This window comes from Lissotriton helveticus, chromosome 8 (assembly GCF_964261635.1).
Source record: "Lissotriton helveticus chromosome 8, aLisHel1.1, whole genome shotgun sequence".
In the NCBI taxonomy this organism is placed as follows: Eukaryota; Metazoa; Chordata; class Amphibia; order Caudata; family Salamandridae; genus Lissotriton; species Lissotriton helveticus.
This window is the reverse complement of record NC_136069.1, coordinates 1,468,643,257-1,468,665,865: the sequence shown is the minus strand read 5'-3', so window position 1 is coordinate 1,468,665,865 and position 22,609 is coordinate 1,468,643,257. Positions and strand designations below refer to the sequence as shown.

Genomic DNA, 22,609 nt, shown 5'->3' with positions numbered 1-22,609 from the left:
TAAAATTATCCTAAACAAGAATGTATAAGTCACAAAGTTGGTGGAGGTGTTTGCCTATCTTTGGAGCAGGGTGCTAGCATTGTACACTTTCTCACAAGTTCACAAATGCAATCTTTATATACACAAAAATCAGTCTTGATGCAACAGAACACAATTATCTCCTAAGACCTGCCAACAATGTAGATGGCTATGTAAGAGGGGTGGGACACGACAAGAGACATCATCCTTTAACAGCTTAACAGGTTGTCAAACGCCTTTCCTACTACTAGAGGGGAGTCTATTCTTTTACATAGAACATGAGACAATACACTATATTTAGTTGTAATGCCTTAGGTGACCACCAAAGATTCAAACATTTGCCCAGCTAGAAAATGCTTCTATGGGACAATCAGCCTCAAGAATATCGGGCTCAGTTCATTGCTATGAAATTCTCTAATGGAGTGGTAGTGTTTGTTTTCCAAGTACATGGTAAAATCATAGGGAGACGATGACTTGCCTTGTGGAGCTAAGTCATGATTCATATCACTACTGTTGATAAACAATGTTTAACATTAAGGTTCTGAGGAATAAAAAGATTGTCAACTTTCGAAAAAGGTTAGTCGTAACAATTATTTTGAATACATTTTGTAATCTGCCAATGGACTAACCATCTGCTGGTTTGAATTGACATTAGATGATTCCCGTCTAACATGTTTATCCAACAACTGTTTTCATTTGTTTAGATCATAAACAGTCCGTAGATGCGGGTTATGTGAAAAAACAACCCTTTGCAGCTTCAAAATTAAAATATGAGCAGATCTTAAATACCACTACCCAATTGCATACCTCTCTTCCCTCCCCCTCCCTTAAACTCAGTGACTCCAAAAACTGATTTAACAAGAGGCAAGGCATTGATAACAACGCTCTTTGGCAACTTTTCCCTAAGACCGCCCCATCTGGTACAGGTGAACTTGCTCTGCCACCGCCTTTAACCTTCTCTGGACAGGGTATGCTCATGCTGTTTTTGAGTTTAGGGTCGCCCCCAGAACACTTTCTCCTGTTCAGGTTGTGGTGAAGGTTTCTTGTGGTTTATGGAGAAATCCAGTTGTTCTAAAGTATTGATTACTGGTTGAATGTCATTTTGGCAATTTAACTTTAATTTCACCTTTACTAACCAGTTGTCTAGGTATGGATATACATGTATTCCTTTCCTTCTTAGATATGCTGCGACTGCTGCGAGACACTTTGTGAAGACCTTTGGTGATGACTTCATTTAGAATTGTAGGACTCTGAATTGGTAGTGTACTTTTTCAAGTACAAACCATAGATATTTCTTGTACTCTTGATTCATGGGTATATGTAGGTAGGAATCCTTCAGGTCCAATGTGGCCATATAGTGCCCCTTTTGAGGGCGTGGAATTGCTCCTTGAAGTGTGGTCATCCTGAAATGCTACATGCAGATGAATTTATGAACCCGAGGTCCAAGATTGGTCTTAGGGTGAGGTCTGGTTTTGGAACCAGGAAGTAAGGTGAGTAGTTCCCCTTGTTTTGATCCCTTATTGGTACCCGATTGCTTTCTTTTGTAAGAGTTCTTTGACCTCCTTCCTGAGGTGTACGGTCTTGTTTCTTTGATATTTCTTTGTTTTGGTGTTTGTTTTCTGAGTATTTATTTGCAGTATCTTTGACATATAACGTTCAAAATCTAATTGTCTGTGATTATTTTTTCAATGGGAAATTTCCTATCCTGCCTCTCACTGGTGTTTTGTGGGGGGCTGCTTCGTTGGGCAAGTCACTGACTTGTTGCCCTCTGTAAGCCTGTCCTCTTCACCCTCGCTCTTGCACGAAAGAGCTGCCTTGCTGGGTGCTGCCACTGTTGCAAAGTGGCCTGCTGTGTGGCCTGGTGTGAACGGACTTGTATTTGCTGTTGCCGCAATGTGAAAGGCCTGTGGGACTTCGGGTTGCATTTCCACCCCTTCTGAATGAGCCTTTGTATTGCAGTGCCCAGATAGCCTTCGAGGTTTCGTTGTCCTTTTTGATTTGCTGTAAGGAATCCTCGACCGCCTGGCGGAACAGTGTGTCTCCTGTAAAGGGCATGTTGATAATGGAGACTTGAACTTCAGGTTTAAACCCAGATACATGCAACCAGGCATGTCTTCTCAAAGTTGTGCCCTTGCACGTCTTTCTACTGGCAGTATCAGCTGCATCCAAAGCCGACTCCAGGCATGTATTTGCGAAGTATCATCTTTCTTGAATGACTGCTTGGCCCCCTTTTTGTATTCCTCGGGTAGATACTGCATGAGGGATTCCATTTCGCCCCATTGCTGGTGGCCATACCTGTTCAGCAGTGCATTTGAGTTGGCAACTCACCACTGCGGTGCGGCCTCCCTCTCAATATTCCTACGCACCATGTTGAGCCTCTTGCTCTCCTTCTTTGGAGGTGGCCCTATAGAAGTGTGTGCGTTGTTCGGCTCACTTGCAGTTGCGACAATGATGGACTCAGCAGTGGCGTTCCCTTGTATGCATTTTGGATCCTGTGTTGAAGACATGTACTTCTTTTCGACCTAGGGAGTAGCTGCTTTAGCCATTGCTTGTTCCCAAAAGCCTTGATCTAAAATGCTGGAAAACATTGACAGATATAGATTACCCTTTTCTGCAGGCATCAATGTTTTGAGGAGGAAACAGAAATCTCCCTGATCTTTTTCCAACTGCAGTCCATAAGCTTCCGCAGCCCCTCTTGATCAGGCTGTTATACATTGAGAAGTCGTCTGGCAATGGTGGTCTCGAGAGGCAGTAGTCTGTCTCCTCTTTGGAAGGGTCTGTGTCGAGGCCATTCCATGACTCCTCGTCGAACCCTCCTTTTCCTTCAACCTCCTCGGTTCATAAACCTCTTCCTCTGGTTCCTCTTCCTGGGGCTCTGGTGTTGGTCGAGCCTCCAAGGCAGATTCCTCTTCTTCGGTGCCAAGGGTCATCAAAGGTTTTACTGGGATTCAAAATTCCCTTAAGAAGTCAAACTCATTTTTTTCGCTGAACAAGCACTGCCGTTTCTGCCTTGAGTCTTCACTTCTTCAATTGGAACTCCTGCGCCTTTTCTGTGTCGAGCGTCGGTGAAGGTGTTTTCTTTGTGATCGACGGATAAGTAGTCTCTGAAAGTTTGATGTTTGTTCTCCACTCCCTCTCGATCTGATGGGATAGTCAAGCCCTTCGGCATTCTGTCAGCATCTGTATTCCTTGGCTGGGATCCGTGGGACTCATTTGCTTTCGGCTGACCGTCAGTTGACGTTTTTTTTCGACTGCCTTGTGAGATTACTTGTCGGAGGACTTAAGCTATGGGACTTTACAGAGATTTTGTTACCTACTGGGCCTTCTTTTCAAAATCCCTCGGACCTTTCCTTTTCTGTCTGACTTTTTTCAGCAGCAGTCTTGAGGATTTCGACATCCGATCCTCAGTGTAATATCTCAGCTTCCTCAACACTGTCGTCATCCCTTGACAATTCCAGGTCTTTAAGCAAATGCGTGTTATGAAAATTCCCCATGTTGGTGTAATGTTCCAGCCTCTGCCTTTGGCGTCCCTTCAAGGTCTTCAGTACAAAAGCAGCGCAGGCCTCACAGTCTTCATCACGGTGGTCCTTTGGAAGACAGAAGTTGCAAACCTCGTGGGCAAATTTGTGGGGGCAGTTTGGGTAGAATTTAAAGGGAGTATTTTCCACGTCCCCTACCTTGCCTCATTCTCTGAACACGTGATTGGTGCACGGGGTCCGGCGTCGTAGGGGAGAGGGAAGGGGCACCTTCTCTCTTGTCGTTGACTCTTCGCAGTCTTCAGCGATGCAATTAATTTTATTTTACATTTTCAAGTTTTTCTTCAAAACCTTCGGAGCTTCTCCGTTGCTTCCAGACCTAACGGCAGAAAAAGAATCTGGAGATGGCGACTACGCACAGGAATATCCGGGGCACCATTTGACGTCACACAGGGGACGGACATACCACCAAATGGTGGTCGACGACACCCAAAAAGAAGATGAAAAAAAAAAGACCATTCCAGTCCCAACCACTAGATGGCAAAATAATGCACAACAAATTGAATCCAGAAAAAGATTCATGCGCAACACTGATTTGACAAGAGGCAAGGAATTGATGACAACGCTCATTGGCAACTTTTCTCTAGTTGCAACATACACAGCTGAAATGGTCGTCATATCCATGCACACCGACTACAGGTCTGGCTGTTTAACAGACTGCAGAGTAGACTCAAATCGGACACAGTTTTTAAAAATCATAAGCATAACCATAATGGACTACTTCCTCAGGGAGGTCATTTTTAAGTAGTTTTATCTATTTGAGACTAGTAATCTAGGAGAATTATAAAGCAATATAGACTTGCCAAGACAGCATACCTCTATTTATAATAGATGTAATACCCATTCTACTTGAAATAACATTGCAAAAAGGAATGCAAAGGGAAAAGGCAGGGAAAATAAATACCCCTGGTCTACAGCAAGTACTCCTACACAGCAAAGGCATGCTCTCAACCAAGGCATGCCCAGTAAAGTCAATAAAAGAAGAAAGAAAGGGACTGTGTTTACCTGCCAGCTGTACCAAGGCTTGGATCATAAAAGTTGATACCATGTTTCAAAGAGCAGCAAAGCTCAATCAAAAAGTTATGGACCAGTTCTCTTATTATATGCGTTCCTGCTTCTCCAGGCTGTAAGGCATCCTATTGAAAGAAAAGAGGCATGAGATTCATATTTTTCGCTAAGCAAAATCATGAAAATCTTTTTGTGACAATAGTAATGCCAAAGTTCATGTATTGTGAACATATATGTTGCATATTTAAACAAAGGCTTTTTGACGACATTTGATAAATGTAAAAATGTGCCATCTGAATTGACATATGCACTGAAGTGCCATACTCGCAGATTAGCTGGCACCTATTCAGAAATTGAACATTGGGAATAAGGTATTGAGAGTAATCTATTAGAAGACAAAGCCATATCCAATTTTTCTATAAATAAATCAATTAGGTTAGGTCACAGGAAATTGTTTAATACTCATTCTGCCACTGGCATAGTTTATAGTGCTTTTGGCTTGTGAAGATGTATTACTGCAGTTGTGTTTGGCCTATTGTCGGTTAGCAGCTATATCTCATTGATTGACTACTGGGAGTAAGCCTTAGTTGTCTATGGGCTACAACCAGATGATGTACCAATCGCTTAAGAATTTCCTAGGTCAGTACACTTGCCAAATGCCCAGCAAATGCATGTTTTGCATTTCTTGGTGATGACCGGAGTCGAGTACCCAGAAAATATACTCCTTTCTAAAGAAAAATAAGGGATTCCTCTGATGTTCAAGCATGAATACATTAGTAACCGGTTATGAAAAAGAACAAAGGCAGCAAAGATATCCAGAAGAGAAGAGGAAGCAATTACTGAGCATCAGAAAGTTATTTCATTTCAAAAGGAGCATCAGAGCAACTTGAGCGAACGTTGAATTAATAAGCTTATGTTAACGAAACAGAACCTACTTCTTAATCTCTCAAACAAAAAGAGCAGTCAAAGCAGCCTAGACCTCCATAAGTTTAACTACCATTTGATAAAAAAGTATTTCCCTGACCAACACTCACATGGCAGGGATGTGTGCATGCACACCTTAATGTCCCTTATAGATACCTTATGAAGTGCATTTTATTTTAGGACGTAAATTAGGTTCGCCTAGAATGGGCACTCTGGAAATGGCAAGAGATTTCACATCTGAGCTCTCCAACCCCACCCTTACTGGGAGATACTTTGTTCAATGTGGTTTCATATTATTGTTACACATTTTTAATCAGTTTTTCAATTAATGTTCATACTCCTGCTTTACAGGGTTGTTTGCTTCTTTTTTGTTTTTTTGTTGTTTGCTTTGCATTGGATACGTTGAAGAGCTATGAGGTTCTTTGTCAGGTTCAGGTGGTCTTGAATGCACTAATATACCACAGTTCACAACAAATTCATGTAAAGTCTCTAAACCTGTATTAGGACCATCATTAAAGGTGATTAATTCCAACATAGGTGTTAAAAAATATGAAGTTAAGAGAAATTACTTACCTTTGGTAACGGTATTTTTGGTGGATACATAATCCTCCCGCAGATTCCTTGTCTTATGAATCATCTTACCAGGCCTCAGACTGGTACTGAAAACCTTTTTATCACTAAGAGCTCCCAACACCACGAGGTGACACCATGTGGCTCACACACAACTTCGGACAACACATTTTCAGAGTATAGAGGACATCAACCAGCATGCAAGCATCTGTAATTGTTCCATGTTCGAGAGAGTCATGCAGAGGGCAATCCGAGAACAGCGAAAAACACATTACGCGCATATTTGCTTGCCTTGGTCACTGCACTAACACTTCGAGGGGTGGTAAAGAATTAAAGAATATTGATGAGGAACATTATGTGTTTACCAGAAATACCGTTAGCGAAGGCAAGTAAATTCTTTTGATGGATAAACTTCCCACACATCCCTCGCCTTTTGAATGAGTCCCAAGCAATACCTCCCAGGGTGTACAGTGAATAGTGATGCTTCAGCCAAAGAAGTCATGCAACACAGGTTACACAAATTACTCATACCTGCATGCCTAAAACATGAGACAGAAATGCTTGGCTAAAGTATGTAAAGATGACCATGTAGCCCCGGCAGAAGTCAGAAACCAGGACACTTCTGGAGAGGGCTGCAGAGTATGCCCATGGCTCAGTGGAGTGGAGACAAATGTCTTCCTGATGGTCTTTCTAGGCCAAGGTGTAGCAGATCTAGATACAAAGGGTGCCCCAGACAAAATGATCCATTTAGTCACTGTCTACTTGACCTTCTTCGCACTAGCAAAGCCCAAGGAGAGCCCTGACAAATACGGTCTAATTAGCAAGACACCATTTGTCTGGGGTCCAATGGGGTCAATCCTCCTTGGTTGGATGTGGAGGAGGGAAGAAAGACAGAAGAGTAATATATTGAGCACTATAAAAGGCAGAAACCACCTTGAATAAGAAGGGCGGGAAGGTGCAAAGACCAACTTATCTGGATAGAAAACTGTAAAGGGTAGATGGACTTCTGGGCCAGAACTTCTGACCCTATCTGGGTAAGTTATTGCCACCAACAGAACTGTCTTCATGGTAAGAGGTCTACCGGGTAATTCTGTATTGGCTCAAATGGAGAGCCATCATGAAAGTCAAAATAAGGTAGAAATACTACTGATGAACAAAACAATAAATTGTATGTGAGGGAACAAAGCGAGCAAATCTTTCAGAAAAAGTGCCACAAGTGACCATCTAAACAGGGAACGTTAATCAGGCAAACAAATGAGGGTAGACATGGTGTAGTATCATATGTATCAGAGAAGACAATGGAACCTTCATGGCGAACATGAGGATGTAATGGAATGGGATTCAGAACACTGCCCTGTCTATTATTTAGACAGTGGTGGCGGTGGTAATAGTGTCAGACAGAACCTGAATGTTGTTCCCAGACACAGAAGGGAGAAATGCATCCAATAAAAGGAAGTCTACCCAGAGTTCGAGTACATTTATAGGCAGGCGCTGCTCTGTTGAGGACCAAAGGTCATGTGCACACATGGGATCCCCCAGACCAGTGTGGAGTGAAGGGATAACCCACCATAAGATTGGAGGAGTCAATCCACAAGTGCAGATGTGAATTAACAGAAGTGGAGATCCGCACCTGATCTGTGAAACTCCCCTGATGTTTGAGCAAGTGTGACCTCAGGCACCTCTGACAGGCTCTCATTTGGTGTGTGGCATCAACAGGACACACAAGACATTGAGGCCAAGCAGACACAAGTTCTGCAGGGCCAGGAGCTAAGTCGAAGTTAGAAATTTTAGAATCATCTCCCAAATATCCACGATTTTGTAAAGAAAAACTAAAGTGGATCATGTCCTGTACTGCCCTATAAATGCTGACCTCTGTGAGGGAGAAAGAGGAGACTTCTGGGTGTTGATGGTAAAGCCCAAGTTGTGGATAAGCATCATTGTTCACCAAAGATGGCCCCCTAACCATTGCTGAGTTCTTTGCTTTCACTAGACTATTGTGTAAATAATGAAATCCATAGAGTCTGGACCACTAAAGTAATCACAACCGCCAGCACTTTCTTAAAGGTGCATGGGGCAAGCTTCAGACAGAATGGTAGAAACATTTGCCCATGAATAATCTTACAGATATGATTAAATATATTTTTCTCAACCATATGAAAGAGGACTATCAATGTAGTAATATCTATGGATTTGAGTGAGTATTGTTTATTGTGGTGTGCTTTTAAGTGTCGTTACTTACAGGTAAAATTATAGTGAGGCCATAAGCACTGCATTTGGTGTGTGAATGATGGCTAGCATGGCTGTTGTGCAAGTTATGGATATTGGTCCTAATTTCAGGTGTTTTTAACACATCAGCTAGAATATAATTAAATAAAGCATACTGAAACCAATAACTAATAGTACATTCACAGCCATCTATCTCATCGGGTAAAAGGTAATGCAATATATAATCTTACTTGTAAAATTATTCTTAAAACATTTTTCATTGTATCTGTCACATCAAGTGTGAGGCAATGAGCACTGCATCTGCTGTGCGAACTATGGCTTGAATGGCTGTTGTGCAAGTTATGAATTGCGGTCCTAACTAAACCTTGCAAATATCAGTGGACTTTTCAGTTATAATGATTTTTTTTTTTAACTCTTTTAATTAACAAAGCTCAATAGACCTTACATTACAATACGCATTTCCAACAGTGCACGGGAAGGCAGGCACAGTACTCCATCAACAGTATGTTTACAGGGTGCTTTCAGGCAGTGGAGGCACCCAATACCGCTCAGTCGCCCAAGCTCATTCCTCAGTCCTTTTGCCAGGGTGCCCATATCTTTTCCCACTTCTTAACACACCCCCTACTTTTGTAGGCCGTTTCTTCAGCACCCTGCACCAATCGCGGTCCTGTCCCCCCCCGCCAACCCTGGACATAGTTGATGTGACTTTTTGCCAGTATCTAGCAATCTCTGGGCCTTCACACAAAATGTGCATGAAGGTGCCCTGGCATCCCCGCACACATCGCGCTGTACGCTTCCTGCCCCATGTGTATAGGTGGGTCCTCGGGTAGTAAGTGCGATGTAGGACCTTAAGTTGCATTCGTCTAAATCTGGAGTGGACTGCTATTTCTCTTGGGCTCTGAATTGCTTCCTGCCACTCCTCGTCATCTATGGGTCCCAGGTCTTTTACCCATGGGTCTCGGAGGCCCCTCAAGGGTTCAGGCACATTATTGATCAGCTTGCAATAGACCGAAGAGGTTGGCTTATCCTTGATTGGGTCCAGTAGCAACCTATCCTCTAGGTGGGGAGTATTCTGGAATAGAGGTGCCACTGTGAATGTGGGTACGTAGTGCGTTTACTAGCCTCAGTTGTTGATATCTTTGAGTTTGGTGCAAGTTATATTCCTGCTGGAGTTTCTCACAAGTAAGGGGGGAATCTCCCTTCCCCCACATCACCCAGGTATTCAACCCCTATCAGCTTCCACCCTTGAAACCCCAATAGGGCTACTACCTTCCTCAGGGGATCACCGACCCTTAACGGGGTTTTTCCAGTTAGCTTCCCCGCCCAACCTAGTACTTTATTGGCTTCACTCCAACACTGTAGCACCACTTTGGTGTGCTCCGGCCACTCTGCTTGTGTCTTTCGGGAGTATACAAGAGGCTCACAGTTTCGTCCCGGCATGACGGCTCTATCTGATCTAGAAGCTGGCTTGTCCATGTCTGCGTAGAAGTATATCCAATCATTGATGACCTGGAGCTGCGAGGCCCAACAGTATAGCCGAATGTCAGGAACTACCAATCCACCATCATAAGCGCCATTAGCTTGTGCAGCGCTATTTTTGGTGCGTAACCCTACCACAGCAACGTTCCAACTTCCTGGGCTACCCGTTTAAAAACTGTCGGAGGGATGGGATATGGGGTGTTTTGGAGTACATATAGGAGGCGAGGTAGTGGCCTCATACTAAATAAAGCAGACCTACCCATGAGTAAAAGTAGAAGAGTGCGTCAATGACTGAAGATCTGCGCCAAGGCAGCTTATTTGGGGCCCGAGATTCCTGTCAAGGAACTCCTTCTGATCCGGCCTGACAGATACCCAAGTATTTAAAGCCCTCTGACACCACCCGGGCCGAACATTGCGCTGGAGACGTTTCAGCTATAATTGTTGACCATAACTGCACTTTAACTCTTTCTTTAAGCGTTTGAGGTTTTTTGTGGGTTTTTTGACACCTTTACTTGGGGGTTACAACCAAAGCCAATTATGAATTCATGTTAACTTTCTTTTAAATAACACCTGTCAAACGATGATGGATAGATCATTTCAAGTAGCTACCTAAAGCAATGTCATTTAAAAATGTAGGTGGCGCAATGGTGCGTTGTACTCACGTTAATCCACTAACGTATGTAGTGATGTAAGCGAAACATGCGTGTAGTTGGTTTATTATGATAGGAGAATATGAGGCTTAGGTATAGCACAGATGATATGTTTTTACCTATTATGGATATGACTAATAAGTTGTAAGTGACTAACTTTGTTATGGTTGAAAATCACAAATAAAGATTTCTTTCAACTTTTGATTTTTTTCCCAGAGACCAGAGAAAATATAGAGCGCTTGAATTACATTATTTAACAAACGGGCAGATCTAATACATTGCAATGACTTAGGGCCACATGTATGAACACATTTTCCCATAGACACATAATGGGTAAAACCCTTTCGTACATCTGGCCCTTAGTTCTCTTCGTATGGATACATAAATTGCACAATGTTTCCATCTAGACAATAGCCACATATTTGTTTCAAAAACTAGTCAACGTTAATATAGTTATATATACTATTTATGCTATAAAAGCACATCATCTGGCAAAACACCATAACTGGATAGCATTCGTCAAATAAAGTGCAAGAGACAATAGGTTTTCACATACAATAGTTTGATCAATTAAATGTACGCAAAACAAAGTTACAAACAGCAGGTGTCAGACCCCTCACCACAAGAACAGCATACATCTAAAAATAAAACACATCTATATTGTTTTCCTACACAGGATATTTCTATCATTTACAAATCAGGTGTAATGCTCAACTTCAAATTATTACAATAAGGTGGGTTTTTTCACACATAATGCATATATTTGTCTTGAAACACAAGCATGGCACCCAAACTGCTCTTTAATTCCATGTCAACCCTCCGGTAAAGGTTCACTCTTACAATATGTCCTCTAACGCAAAGTTGTGACAAAATTATGCTGCGTTACTTTTTAAATAACAACAGTGTTTTAAACTGAAAGCACCAAAAGGTCAGCTTCTTTTCACTTGATGTCTTAGCATGGGCATGATCAGGTTAGTTCCCCACTTCGCTCTGTTGCTCTTTAAGATTCAATAAGTTACTCACAAGTCTTATTGATTAATGTTGTCTTACAATGTCCCCTCAACTTTATTCCTTATATCCATGATACCTGCCAGCCAAGCTCCTATAACATGAGTTGTCTGGTGCTTGTTTTACATAGTTATTATGCTTTGCCTACCTAGCTCAATTCATACCTTCATTAAAAGGAATCGCAATATCCGGCGGCTCGAATACCTTTGGAATCTTGTATGTTAGCTCCACACCAGCAAGACAAGCTTAAACTTGAACTCCAAAATATGCCTTTGTTAAGTCCTCTACTGCATTATGGTGTCAAAGCGGTTCTTACTTTGTGCAAGAAATTGGGTTATTATGTGTTAAGGATGTCAGCCCTGCACACGTTAATAGGGCTACAATTGTTTCCTTACTGTGAACGAAGTAACTCATTGTAGCACATGACTATCAGGGTAGCAAAGTAGAGCCGTCCAAGGCAGAGTCATGGGAGGTGGTGCGGACAAGTAATCTCCATCCGCTGGCACACAATAGCACTACTGAATTAAAGGATTGCCTCGTCAGTGTCTTTTCTTTGAACCAGGAAAGTACATTTATTACACACACAATAATAAATATTACACGTCTATTTACAAATATATACATTCGGTAGATGAGAATATTTTTGATGATATTCTTGAACAACATTTGACCTTCAGTGGGTCGTGACCACCCCAAATAACAATGACACCCCCCCCCCCCCTTCACCAGATGCAACATCACAATATAAGAAGGCACGTTTTAAATAAAACAAGCCAATTGACTTGGTCACCACATCAAAATAAAAAGATCAAGTCTATTGGTTTGTCGAGGGGTCCCCATGTTATTCAAAACAATAACCACATGTTGGGACATCATTACAAACAAATGTAATGCATAACCATGTTTAAATGTAATAATTATCATTAATAAAAGAATTGCAATGTTTTTCGATCATCATTGTCAATAAAATACTTTGATTAAAGCACTCAGTGTCATGCACTCAGCTGTTCAAGTCAAAGGTCAAATCTTTAAAGCACGATATCTTGGGTCCGGATGTGCCAATTTTTTTAGATCTTTGTCAGAGGTTTAAGTGTTGGTGGAACATGCTAGATACCAGGCACCCCTGGCCACTCCCAAGATACCATTTCATACCTCCACCCCTGCCCCACCCATCCTTCACAACATTCAGGGACAATCAAAAATGGCGCCATTAAGTTTTCTCAGTAGAAAGCTCCTCTGAGGGCCTCAGCTACAACCCTAGCGGGCATCACTGCCTGATACCTTTGCACCAAAACGTTCAAGGAGAGCTCATCCTGTGTTAGCTCCAGATGTCTGGGCTTTCTCCTTTGTTCAGTAGGCCTGGGTGACCCAACCCAGGTGGCTTATGACAGCTTTTCCTCCCCACCCCTTCCTTCTCAGGAACTGAGAACATTATTGATAATTGATTTGTTGTCAGGAGGCTTTTGTTCCCTAGCAGATAGAACAGAATAATTAGCTTGGTCCAGCAGGGGGTAAAATACTTTGAATCGTATTATGAGCGGAGCCCCAATCTGACACATTGTTAGGCTGTGTAAGCCTAAATGGAGCAAAACTGCACTCCAAGGCAGATTATAGCTATATGCGTAATACAGTGAAAGCACTACAGATTTCCGGGTAAACCCTACTGGCCTATCTATGAATGCCCTCTAATGGTATCCGGCTTACCCAGGTCAGCGTCTATTCTTGCTGAGCCCCTTCTGCACCAGGCCACCTGTGTGAAATTGGTGAGCAGTGCATTATGGTAATCTCACATGTGCAACCCACACACATACGCACATGCATATGTTCACATGTAAACAGCCCAGTGAACCTTACCCTAAGCGCGCTGCACTGACTGTCCTAAAAAGTGGACACTGGAGCTCAATCTAAATAACGTTAAATTACAGTGAGTGTGCCTCAAGCAGTGAGATTCTCCTACAATAAAGGTCCATCCAAAAACCGGGTGAGCAGAAGCAAACAATCCTGGCAGACTAAATGGGCAGAACACATCTGCAACACTTTCATATCGATAACGAGCTCTATGATGACTCATAAGCACTTCTGTAGTGCCCAACTCAACCAATTATTAATGCTTTGAATTAGATTTATTTTTAGTATAAATTCTTTACATTTCCATTTATTTACTATGAATGATCAAACATCACTACACTTTGGATTAACTCCAAAAATTAATTTTTGGGATGCCAAATGGTTTCTTGCACATATATTTTAGCACACAATAACTGCACCCATACTTGGACAATTTGTAACCAATAACAACTGGAAGATAGGGGCACTTTTCCAATTTCTGATCACAGATAGGTGTTGGTCACAGCTATGCATGCTATATACTATCAGATGCACTTTATACAAATTCAATTTCGGCATTATTTTGCATCCTTGAGAAAGTTCCATTCAGAGGATCAAAACATGTCAGCTGCTGGTTTATTCTATTGGACCAAGTTTTCTGTGTAACTACTATTGCACTCATTGCACTGAAATTCAAATTCAACAAGTAATAAATGTAATCCAGTGACATATGTGACAACAAACTTCTCAGCTTTATAACTGTGTAAGTAGTAAACGTTATTATTACAATCGTAAATCACAGAAAGACATCGACGTGATGGAAAACATGCACAAGATCAGATATTTCTTAAATACTGCGTAATGACCACACTCTAGTCACTTTTAAATGTGGCATTCACATGTACTGCCAACAGGGGAAAATCTGGAGGCTCAATGACACTCTAGTTCTATAAGAATTCTTTATAATCGGAGTAGGTTGTTATTTTAAGGTGGTTATATCCAGCAAGTAATCAGCCCATGAATGACCTGAAGTGGTCCAAGACACAAGCACAAATCCGTCTTTAGATCAAACCTATTCTGCAGAGGACAGTGAAAATATTTAACTACTAAAGCACTGTACTACTAACAAAATAAGGCTAAGAAGCTTGTGGTACTTCGGGATTAGACTATATACAACTGATGATATACTCGGAAAATTCAAGATCATAAATGCTTCTTGACAAAAGGGAAACATGCTGTCATGATGGATTACATAAGTATATATATATTTTTTTTAAAGAAAACACTAAGGTGACCCAAGATAAATCATATCTGGACAATCTATAACTGCATGATATCTGCACATAAATACTCATAAAACAACAGAGAAAAATGGGGAGGCTACTGACTATGCTGAACAACAAAGCCCAAAGTTTTAAGGTAAATATCTATAAAACCGCTTTTACAAATTCCTGAACTCTCTCATGAGCCTTGTTAATCATTTCCTAGACAAAGAGACCATATCTCAAACAACTGCGGATTTTACTTCCTGACCCAATTCTCAACAAGAATTCTAATCTTCCTGCATCATACTGTCCCAAAGCTTTTCAAAATCATGACTTCAAAATATATTTACTGGGTTTGGCTAAGAAACATGATCCTCCCATCCCCCTCCTGTTCCTCCTGGGCCTGAAAACCTGGTCACTGGCCATTCGCTAATCAGCAGAAGTGTCCAGCATAATCATTGGAGACACCCTGGAGAAGTCGCTATTATACGCAGACTATATTCTTCTCCTCCTTTCCCTCCCTAATTCCTGGTTAATGATGGCCATGTCCATCATAAAAAGCTTCTAAGGCATAACAGAGGAACCTAAATTAATTGGGCGAAGAGCGAGGCCCTCCTGACGTCCACAGGGACCACTAAGCAATGCCTTTGTGGCCGGGACATGAGATGCGTCTCAAAGGGACTCTGGTATATTGGCATTCTAGTGAACAGCTGGCTCCAATGGATGATGGTGGATAATCTCCTCCTCCTTTCGGGACAGTCCAAACTGGATTTTCTTAAATGGTAGTACCTGTACCTCTCCCTCTGGGGCAATGTGCAAACAGTGAAGATGACGGTGACATCCAGGTACAAAACCGTCTTCAGCATGCTACATTTAAGAGTCCCACGTATGCTCCTACTGGGGATAGAGGTGGCTCTCAGGTCGTATACATGGAGCAGGTGTTACCCACGTATAAGAGTTGCTGGGCTCAAGACCGATACGGAAGCAGGGGGCCTTAGCCTGCCCAACATATCCTCTTACAACGTGGCAGATCAGCTCTCGCACATGTTGCTCTACCTACATTACTCAGAGGAGACACTGGCAAGGGTGGCAAACAGAACAATATCTCCCACCGTTCCCATACCATCTACTACTATTGACCCCGCCCCTTCCGGCTCAAACTCCTACAGCTCAACCTGTGCCTCCACAGCATGGCACCAGTGTGGCATAATGTGGCCCTTCGCATCACTATCAAACCATTCCACTGGGTAATATGGAGAGCGAAGGGCATGCTCCACATCAATCATCTCCTCAGAGAGGGCAAGCCTAACCCATTTCCAGTGCGGTGGGAGAAATTTGCCCTCTCCCTGTCACATTACTGAATACACCGCCAATTGACCCACTGCCTCCGCTTGGTACTGGGCTCCCTCCCAGTGGAACTTCTGGCTTCACCCACTTTGAAATACCTCCGGTTGTGAAGCAGATAAAAGGGTCTAGTCTCTGGACTCTTTAGAGTCCTTATAAAAAATGTGCACTCCGCCCTACTCTCAACCACTCCCATACCATGTGGCAGACAACACTTGGCAGGCAATACACCCCAGCAGACTGGATGACCCTGCTCCAGAGCCATGACAGAGTCCTCAGAGAGTCTTGCCAAACATCATTTTAGTCCAAAATCCTAGATGGGTGTTACTGGACCCCAAGGAGGTTCCACTGGGCAAGACTACTGCTCCACAGATGCTGATGGAGGTGCCTCAAGACGACCGTGAACCATACCACACTCTGTAGCATTGTAGGGACCTTCAAAAGTTCTGGAAGTCCATATGGGCGTACATGCAACAACTCCAATCACAAGCCGTAAAGTCCATGACCCTTTTGTTTGGCATTACTCCAAGACATTTCTGATGCGCTGAGATGGATACACCCCCCACACACACACACACACACAATAAAATCAGTGGCCATATCACTCTGGCGAAGATCTACATTCTCAGTCACTGGCGTCAACCCACTTACAAACACCACCACACCCACAGAACGGACTGTAAAACTTCATAGAGTGGTCTTGCAGTCAAATAGGAGATTTACAAGAGGGTTTGGGGTGTTTTTCTAACAGCTGTCTCAAAGTGAGATCGGAATTGAACTGACTGGACAGGCCCGAATGTTGCTTTCCTCTCCTCTTCAAGGCTAGGGGCCACATTTCTCCCCCCTCCACCTCAGTGCTGCGCCTCAGATGAGCTCCCAAGATAACAGTCTATGTACATAGAGATGAACATACACATCGCTATTCCAGCTAAGCTCCCTCACCTCATGACCACTGGACCCTGGCTTATATCAGCCCAATCAGACGCCATCCCTATGCACTAATCACCATAAGTCACTTCCTCCTTGGTTATAGACGTCTAGCAGCCTATCACAGACACACACCACAGCTGACGAGGCAAGGTAGGATACCAAAGGCCACTGTCTCTGGTAATTGCAGTTATAGTGCACTGGGCCATTGTTTTTTGTTTTCTCTTTAAACATTTTTTTAAATATAATGGTCTATTGAATACGTCTGTAAGGGATATAAGGAGGAGAATGGCCCCACAGTGTTGGCTGCGCCCACCCAGTCTGGCGGACTATGGACAACATCGATTTCTATGTTCAAGCAGCATATTTGATCATTTCTACATTTCATTGCCTGTGTGTAGCTATGTGTGTTCCTCCAACGGACAGGTCTTCTGCTCCTCCTCACCCTCCATCTCCCTCTTTCCCTCCGGTATTCTTGAACACTACATATAGCCAGACCCACTACCGCAACTCCTCTCCATGGCACTGTGCAGGACTGGAATTGGCAGACCGGAATCTCCACGACTCAGCTGCCCTTGTGGCCATGCAAGAACTGGCACCTTTGTACTAAAGACTCCGTCTGCTCTCAATTTAATAATCTGCTGTTCCTCACTTGACAACATGGGTCAGTGCCTATAGTATTCTTTCTAAGAAGTGCTAATAAATTAAAGTAGCAAAAAATAAATAAAAGAATTTGAAGGTAGAGGTAGAACTGTTAGATGTAATAAGAGCAAATTTATTCTTTAGTATAATACAAAAGTGATTTAATGTCTTCGGAAGTGGTAAAAACCTAAGAAAATGTATTAACAGTAATTATGGCAGCACCAAATCATGCGCACACATATGTTACGTTATGTGAATTTGTAGAGTTTTTTTAATCACCCATGAGGGTATCCATGGGCTCTGAGTAGGGCAGGCCTGAGGGAGAAGGAAGGGATCATGCTGGTTTCATTTGAAAGAGCCATCTCTTGAGGTTTCTGCGGAATTCCACCAGGGAGGGGGAGGTTCTGAGGTGTTTGCGGAGGTCTTTCCAGGTCTTGACTGCGAGATATGAGAAGAAGCATCCTCCAATTCTCGTCTTCGTGATGCAAGGAAGGTGTGCTCTTGCCTGGGATGCTGACCGAAGGTGTCTGGTGTGTTAGTAGAAGTTGAGGAGGTGGTTGAGGTAAGCTGGATCGGTGTTGTGGTGAGCTTTGTAGATGTGGGTGAGTAGCCTGAACTTACATCTTTCCTGGACTGGGAGTCAGTGAAGATTGTTGAGGTGTGGAGAGATGTGGCTTATTCATGGGATGTTCAGGATGGGTCCGGCAGCAGCGTTCTGAGTGGTTTGGAGTCGGCATAAGACACAGGCTGGGATTCCGATGTACAGGGCGTTTTTGTAATCAAGTCTACTTTTGTGATAAGAGCATGGGCGACCTTTCGTCTGGTGTTTAGTGAGGTCTAATTAAAAACCTTGCATAGCATTCAGGGGATATGAAAGAATGATGAGCAGATGGTGTTGATCTGTCTTCTGATGGAGAACTTGGTGTCCAGGATGATCCCTAGGTTCTTGGCATGGTCCGCAGAGGTGAGTGGGGGCCCAAGTTCAGGAGGACACCAGAAGGCGTCTTAGTAGAAGTTGTTATTGCCAAAGACTAGGCCTTCTGCGTTGAGCTGGAGGTAGTTGTTTTTCATCAAGGACTGACGTTGCTCATGCAGTTGGTGAAGTTTGCTTTGGGAGTGCTGGTTGAGTTGGTAAGGGAGAAGAACTTTCAGAACAACCCAGAGAATCCGCCTACCTTCTCCTCAGAACCCAAGAACATCATCTAAGGCATCCCTGAAGGTTCATCCCTCAGCCTTACTCTGTTTAACACCTACATAACTCACTTGGATGCCGTCATCAGAGAACATGGACTAAACATCATATCCAACACCGATGATCGCTATCAGAAGACACCTCAGCCACGTTGACCAACTTCCGCAGGTGTATGACTAGCGTTGCAGACTGTATGAAAGACAACTTCCTAAAGCTCAACACAGACAAGACAGAGGTACTGATCATAGGGAGCATCACCTCCCTGTGGAAAGACTACTGGTGGCTTCCCAAACTAGGACATAGACCGAGCACACCCGCAACCTCTGCATTATCCTGAACAGTAAGCTCACCATGAAAAGACAGGTCAACGCAGTCTCATCCACCTGCTTCCTCACCCTTTGAATGCTCTGTAGGAGCTTCAGGTGACTCACCAACACCAGGCGGACAGTCACCCAAGCCCTTGTCACCAGCTGACTGGACTACAGCAATGCACGATACATAGAAATCACCTAGCACCTCCCAAAGAGACTCCAGACTATATAGAATTCAGCAACCAGACTCATACTTGACCTCCCAAGGTGGACCCACATCACCCCCATCTCAAGAACCTCCACTGGCTCACCATTTCGAAGAGATGTTTGTTCAAGATGTTGATCCACACCTTCAAGACCCTATACATCCAAGGACCAGCATAAATCAACCACCGCCTGAACTTCCGCCAACCCTCCAGAAACCTGCATTCTGCCTTCCTCTTCCTTGCTCACACACCCAGCATCCGCTGCATACAGTGGAGGACACTCCCTCTCCTACCTCGCAGCAAAGTCCTGGAACAACCTCCCACTTCACCTCCGGACCTCATCCTCAAGGCGAGAATTCAGGAAGTAACTCAAGACTGGTCTGTTCAACTGAACCCTCACCTGCAGCAGTGCTCTCAACGTCTGCAAAACCTAGCGGGTGATTAGCCACGCTTTACAAATCATGATTAATGAGCTGTGTGTCGTCAACGTAGGGTGATCCCGTGGGCGTGGATGGTGTCCACGATCGGAGTCATGTAGGCGTTGAATAGTGTTGGGCGAGCGAACATTCTTGAGGGACTCCGTAGAGATGTTTCTCGGGTTCTGAGGTGTGTGTGTGTGTGTGTGTGTGTGTGTGTGTCTGTCTGTGTGTGTGTGTTGGGGGGGGGGGGGAGGGGAGTCTAACTCAGAGATCTGTTCATAAAGGAGAATATCCACTTGAGGGCCAGGCCACAGATACCTAAATGCTGGAGCTTTTAGATGAGTGACTTGTGGGTTACTGTATCGAAAGCTGCGGAAAGGTCGAGGAGTATGAGTGCCGCCATTTCTCCTCCGTCGAGGATGCTTCGGATTCCATTGTTGGCCGCAACGAGGACGGTCTCTGTGATTTGGTTGGTGCGAAAGCCTGATTGAGAGCGGTCTAGGAGTTGATGGAGTTTTAGGTGGTCTGCGAGTTGGATATTAATGGGTTTTTCCATGAGTTTAGCTGTTAAAAGTCAGGAGCGAGATGGGTCTGTAGCAGCTGAGGGCGTTGGGGTCCACTGTTTGCTTCATCAACAGGGTGTTGACTTCTGCATTTTTCCAGCAAGAGAGGAAGGTGGTGGTAGTTATGGAGGTGTTCATGTTAGCAGTAAGCGGGGGGAGGTGATGTTCTTCAAAGTTTGAATATGAAGTGGGGCCATGGGTCTGAGGGGGCTCCCGAGTGGATAGTGGTTTCTATGTTCGAGTGGGGCTTCCAGTTGCTTAGCGGAGGTTGGGCAATGAAGGAGGTGTCCGGCTGGTCGAAGAAGTTTAAGAGGTCTTGCAGAGTGCTTGGGATGGGATGATGTCGTCGTTAATAGCTGCAGGATTGTAGAACTCATCGATGATGGTGAAGAGTTCTTTGCCATTGTTGGAGCTGGCTTCAAACTGAGAGTCAGGGCCTTTTTCTTTACTTTGGCGGTAGAGGTTGGGGATAGCTTTGTATGTGGGTCTTGCGGTGGGGTTTTGGTTGCATCTCCACTTTCTCTCAAGTGGTTTGCAGTAGCACTTGGACACCCTCAGGTCATTAGTGTACCGGCTGGGTCATTTGTTGTTTTTGTAAGTTTTATTTCTGGTGGGAGTGGTGCGGTTGGCGCAGTCGGTGAGCCACTTATTGAAGAGCTTGGTGTCGACACAGAGGTTCCCAGTGTGGTTGAGTAGGCATTCCTGTAGGGTCATGGTCCAGTTTTCTTTGAATATTTTGCCCCATTGTCCTGATAGCGTAGAGTTTTTCTGGTGGGTGGCTCGGTGAGAGGGTATCTTGAAATATAAGTAGTAGTCAGATCAAGTGAGCGGGGTTGTGTGGGTGGTTGCAATCCTGTTGTTAGAGGAGTATATAGGGTTGAGGGTGTGAACTGCTGTGCGGGTTGGCCCTTGGATGAGCTGGGCATGTCAGAGGTTGATGAAGCTGTTGAAGAGAGCCGTGGATTTATGATCTGTGGTGTCTTCCAAGTGCGAATTGAGGCTGTAGTTGTTTGACCTGATGGAGTTGAGTGATGAAGTCTGCGATGTGGTTGCAGAATTTCGCTTGGGGGACGGTAAGAGAGGGTTCCCTTATAGTAGGCGAGGGTTCCCTTAAGGGTGGCGTTGTAGTGCATTCATATTTTGAAGTGGAGATGTTCCATGAGGTTGGTGTTTGAGTCCATTGAGGTGGAGCAGTCAATCGTGTTTTGTGGATTATCGAAAGTCCTCCGTCTGGTTTGTAGGTTCGGTCCTGGTGTATGATTTTGTAGGTGGTGGGATGGCTGCAGCAATGCCCGGGTTGGAGGCTGGGTTGAGCCACGTTAAGGTCATGACAACATAGTTGGGTCTTTTCCTACTGAGGAGGTCCCAGATTTTGGTGGAGTTTCCAGTGGGATTGGATGTTATGGAGCATGGCGGACAGGTGATGTGGGGGGTTGTGGTGGTGGCGTACATCGCTTGTTTGGATTTGGGGTGACGGCATCCGAGGTATAGCAGTGGAAATCCCAATGAGCACAGGAGAAAGGTCCTACTGGGGTGCTGAATGATGTGCAGCAGCAGCATGTTTGCCGGTGTGTGTTGCTGAGGTTGTGAAGGTTGGCAGAGGAGTAGTGGCGACGTTTGTTGGCTTCGGTGGTGGCTGCAGTGTGGTGTTGGATGGTCGAGTGGCCAGGGTTCCTAGCACTAGGGGCGGTGCAGGCGGAGACAGGCTTGCCTTGGTGAGCCTTCGATACATCCGCCGAGCAATTGCGCTGCAGTTTGCATTAAGAAGTTACTGGGGTGGGTGGGGGTTCTGCTGGCGGGAAGAATGGTGAGGGGAAAACCTGGGGGGGGAAAAAAAACATGGCAGTGGCAGTGTCACTTGGTCAAAATGCAGCAACTGGATCAGGCTGGAACAAGAAGGAACTGGAGGCTACTATCAAGTTGCGAGCTGGATGCCCAGATAGATCAACTTATGTAATTTTTAGGTCTTTGCAAATATTATTTGTGACTTGCAGTGTCAACCAAAATGATTAGGTAAGAAAGATTTTTTGTTCAGTAAATAGGCTAATAACTCACACTACTGTACGTACACAGATTATTGTTGATTCCCAATACATTCTTACAGTTGATGGTAGCAGAATAGGGGCTTGGGTGCGCTAAATTATCAATTGGAAGGAAAACACTATAGCGTTTGGATCTAGGATCTTGCAGCGCTTTAAACCATTATATTACAATAGAAAGAGAAGCCCTTGCATTTGTGTGGGCACTAGAACATTCTAAAACTTTCCTTTGAGAAGCAAAATTCATTCTTGCCAGGGATCATAACTATTGATTATGACTAGGTCGGTAAAAAGGTAGGAAAATGGCTAGCTTGTAGTACATTTATGAACCAGATTACAGGAGGAGCACAACTTGAGTGTGTGCTCCTTTATTCGGTGAAATAATGCACATGAAAATTTTTCTTTTATCTCATATGCCCCATCCGAAGGAGAAGGAAAAACTGTAACGTTTATTA

At 43.9% G+C, this 22,609-nt stretch overlaps 1 protein-coding gene across 1 annotated transcript in view; it reads right to left on the bottom strand.

The window, feature by feature from the left end:
- Positions 1 to 22,609, bottom strand: part of URB1 (URB1 ribosome biogenesis factor) — a 703,763-nt gene that overhangs the window by 572,053 nt on the left and 109,101 nt on the right. Inside the window, exon 8 of the mRNA XM_078658408.1 lies at positions 4,560 to 4,690. Coding sequence (XP_078514534.1) covers positions 4,560 to 4,690 — 131 coding nt within the window. The remainder of the gene's footprint in view (positions 1 to 4,559; positions 4,691 to 22,609) is intronic.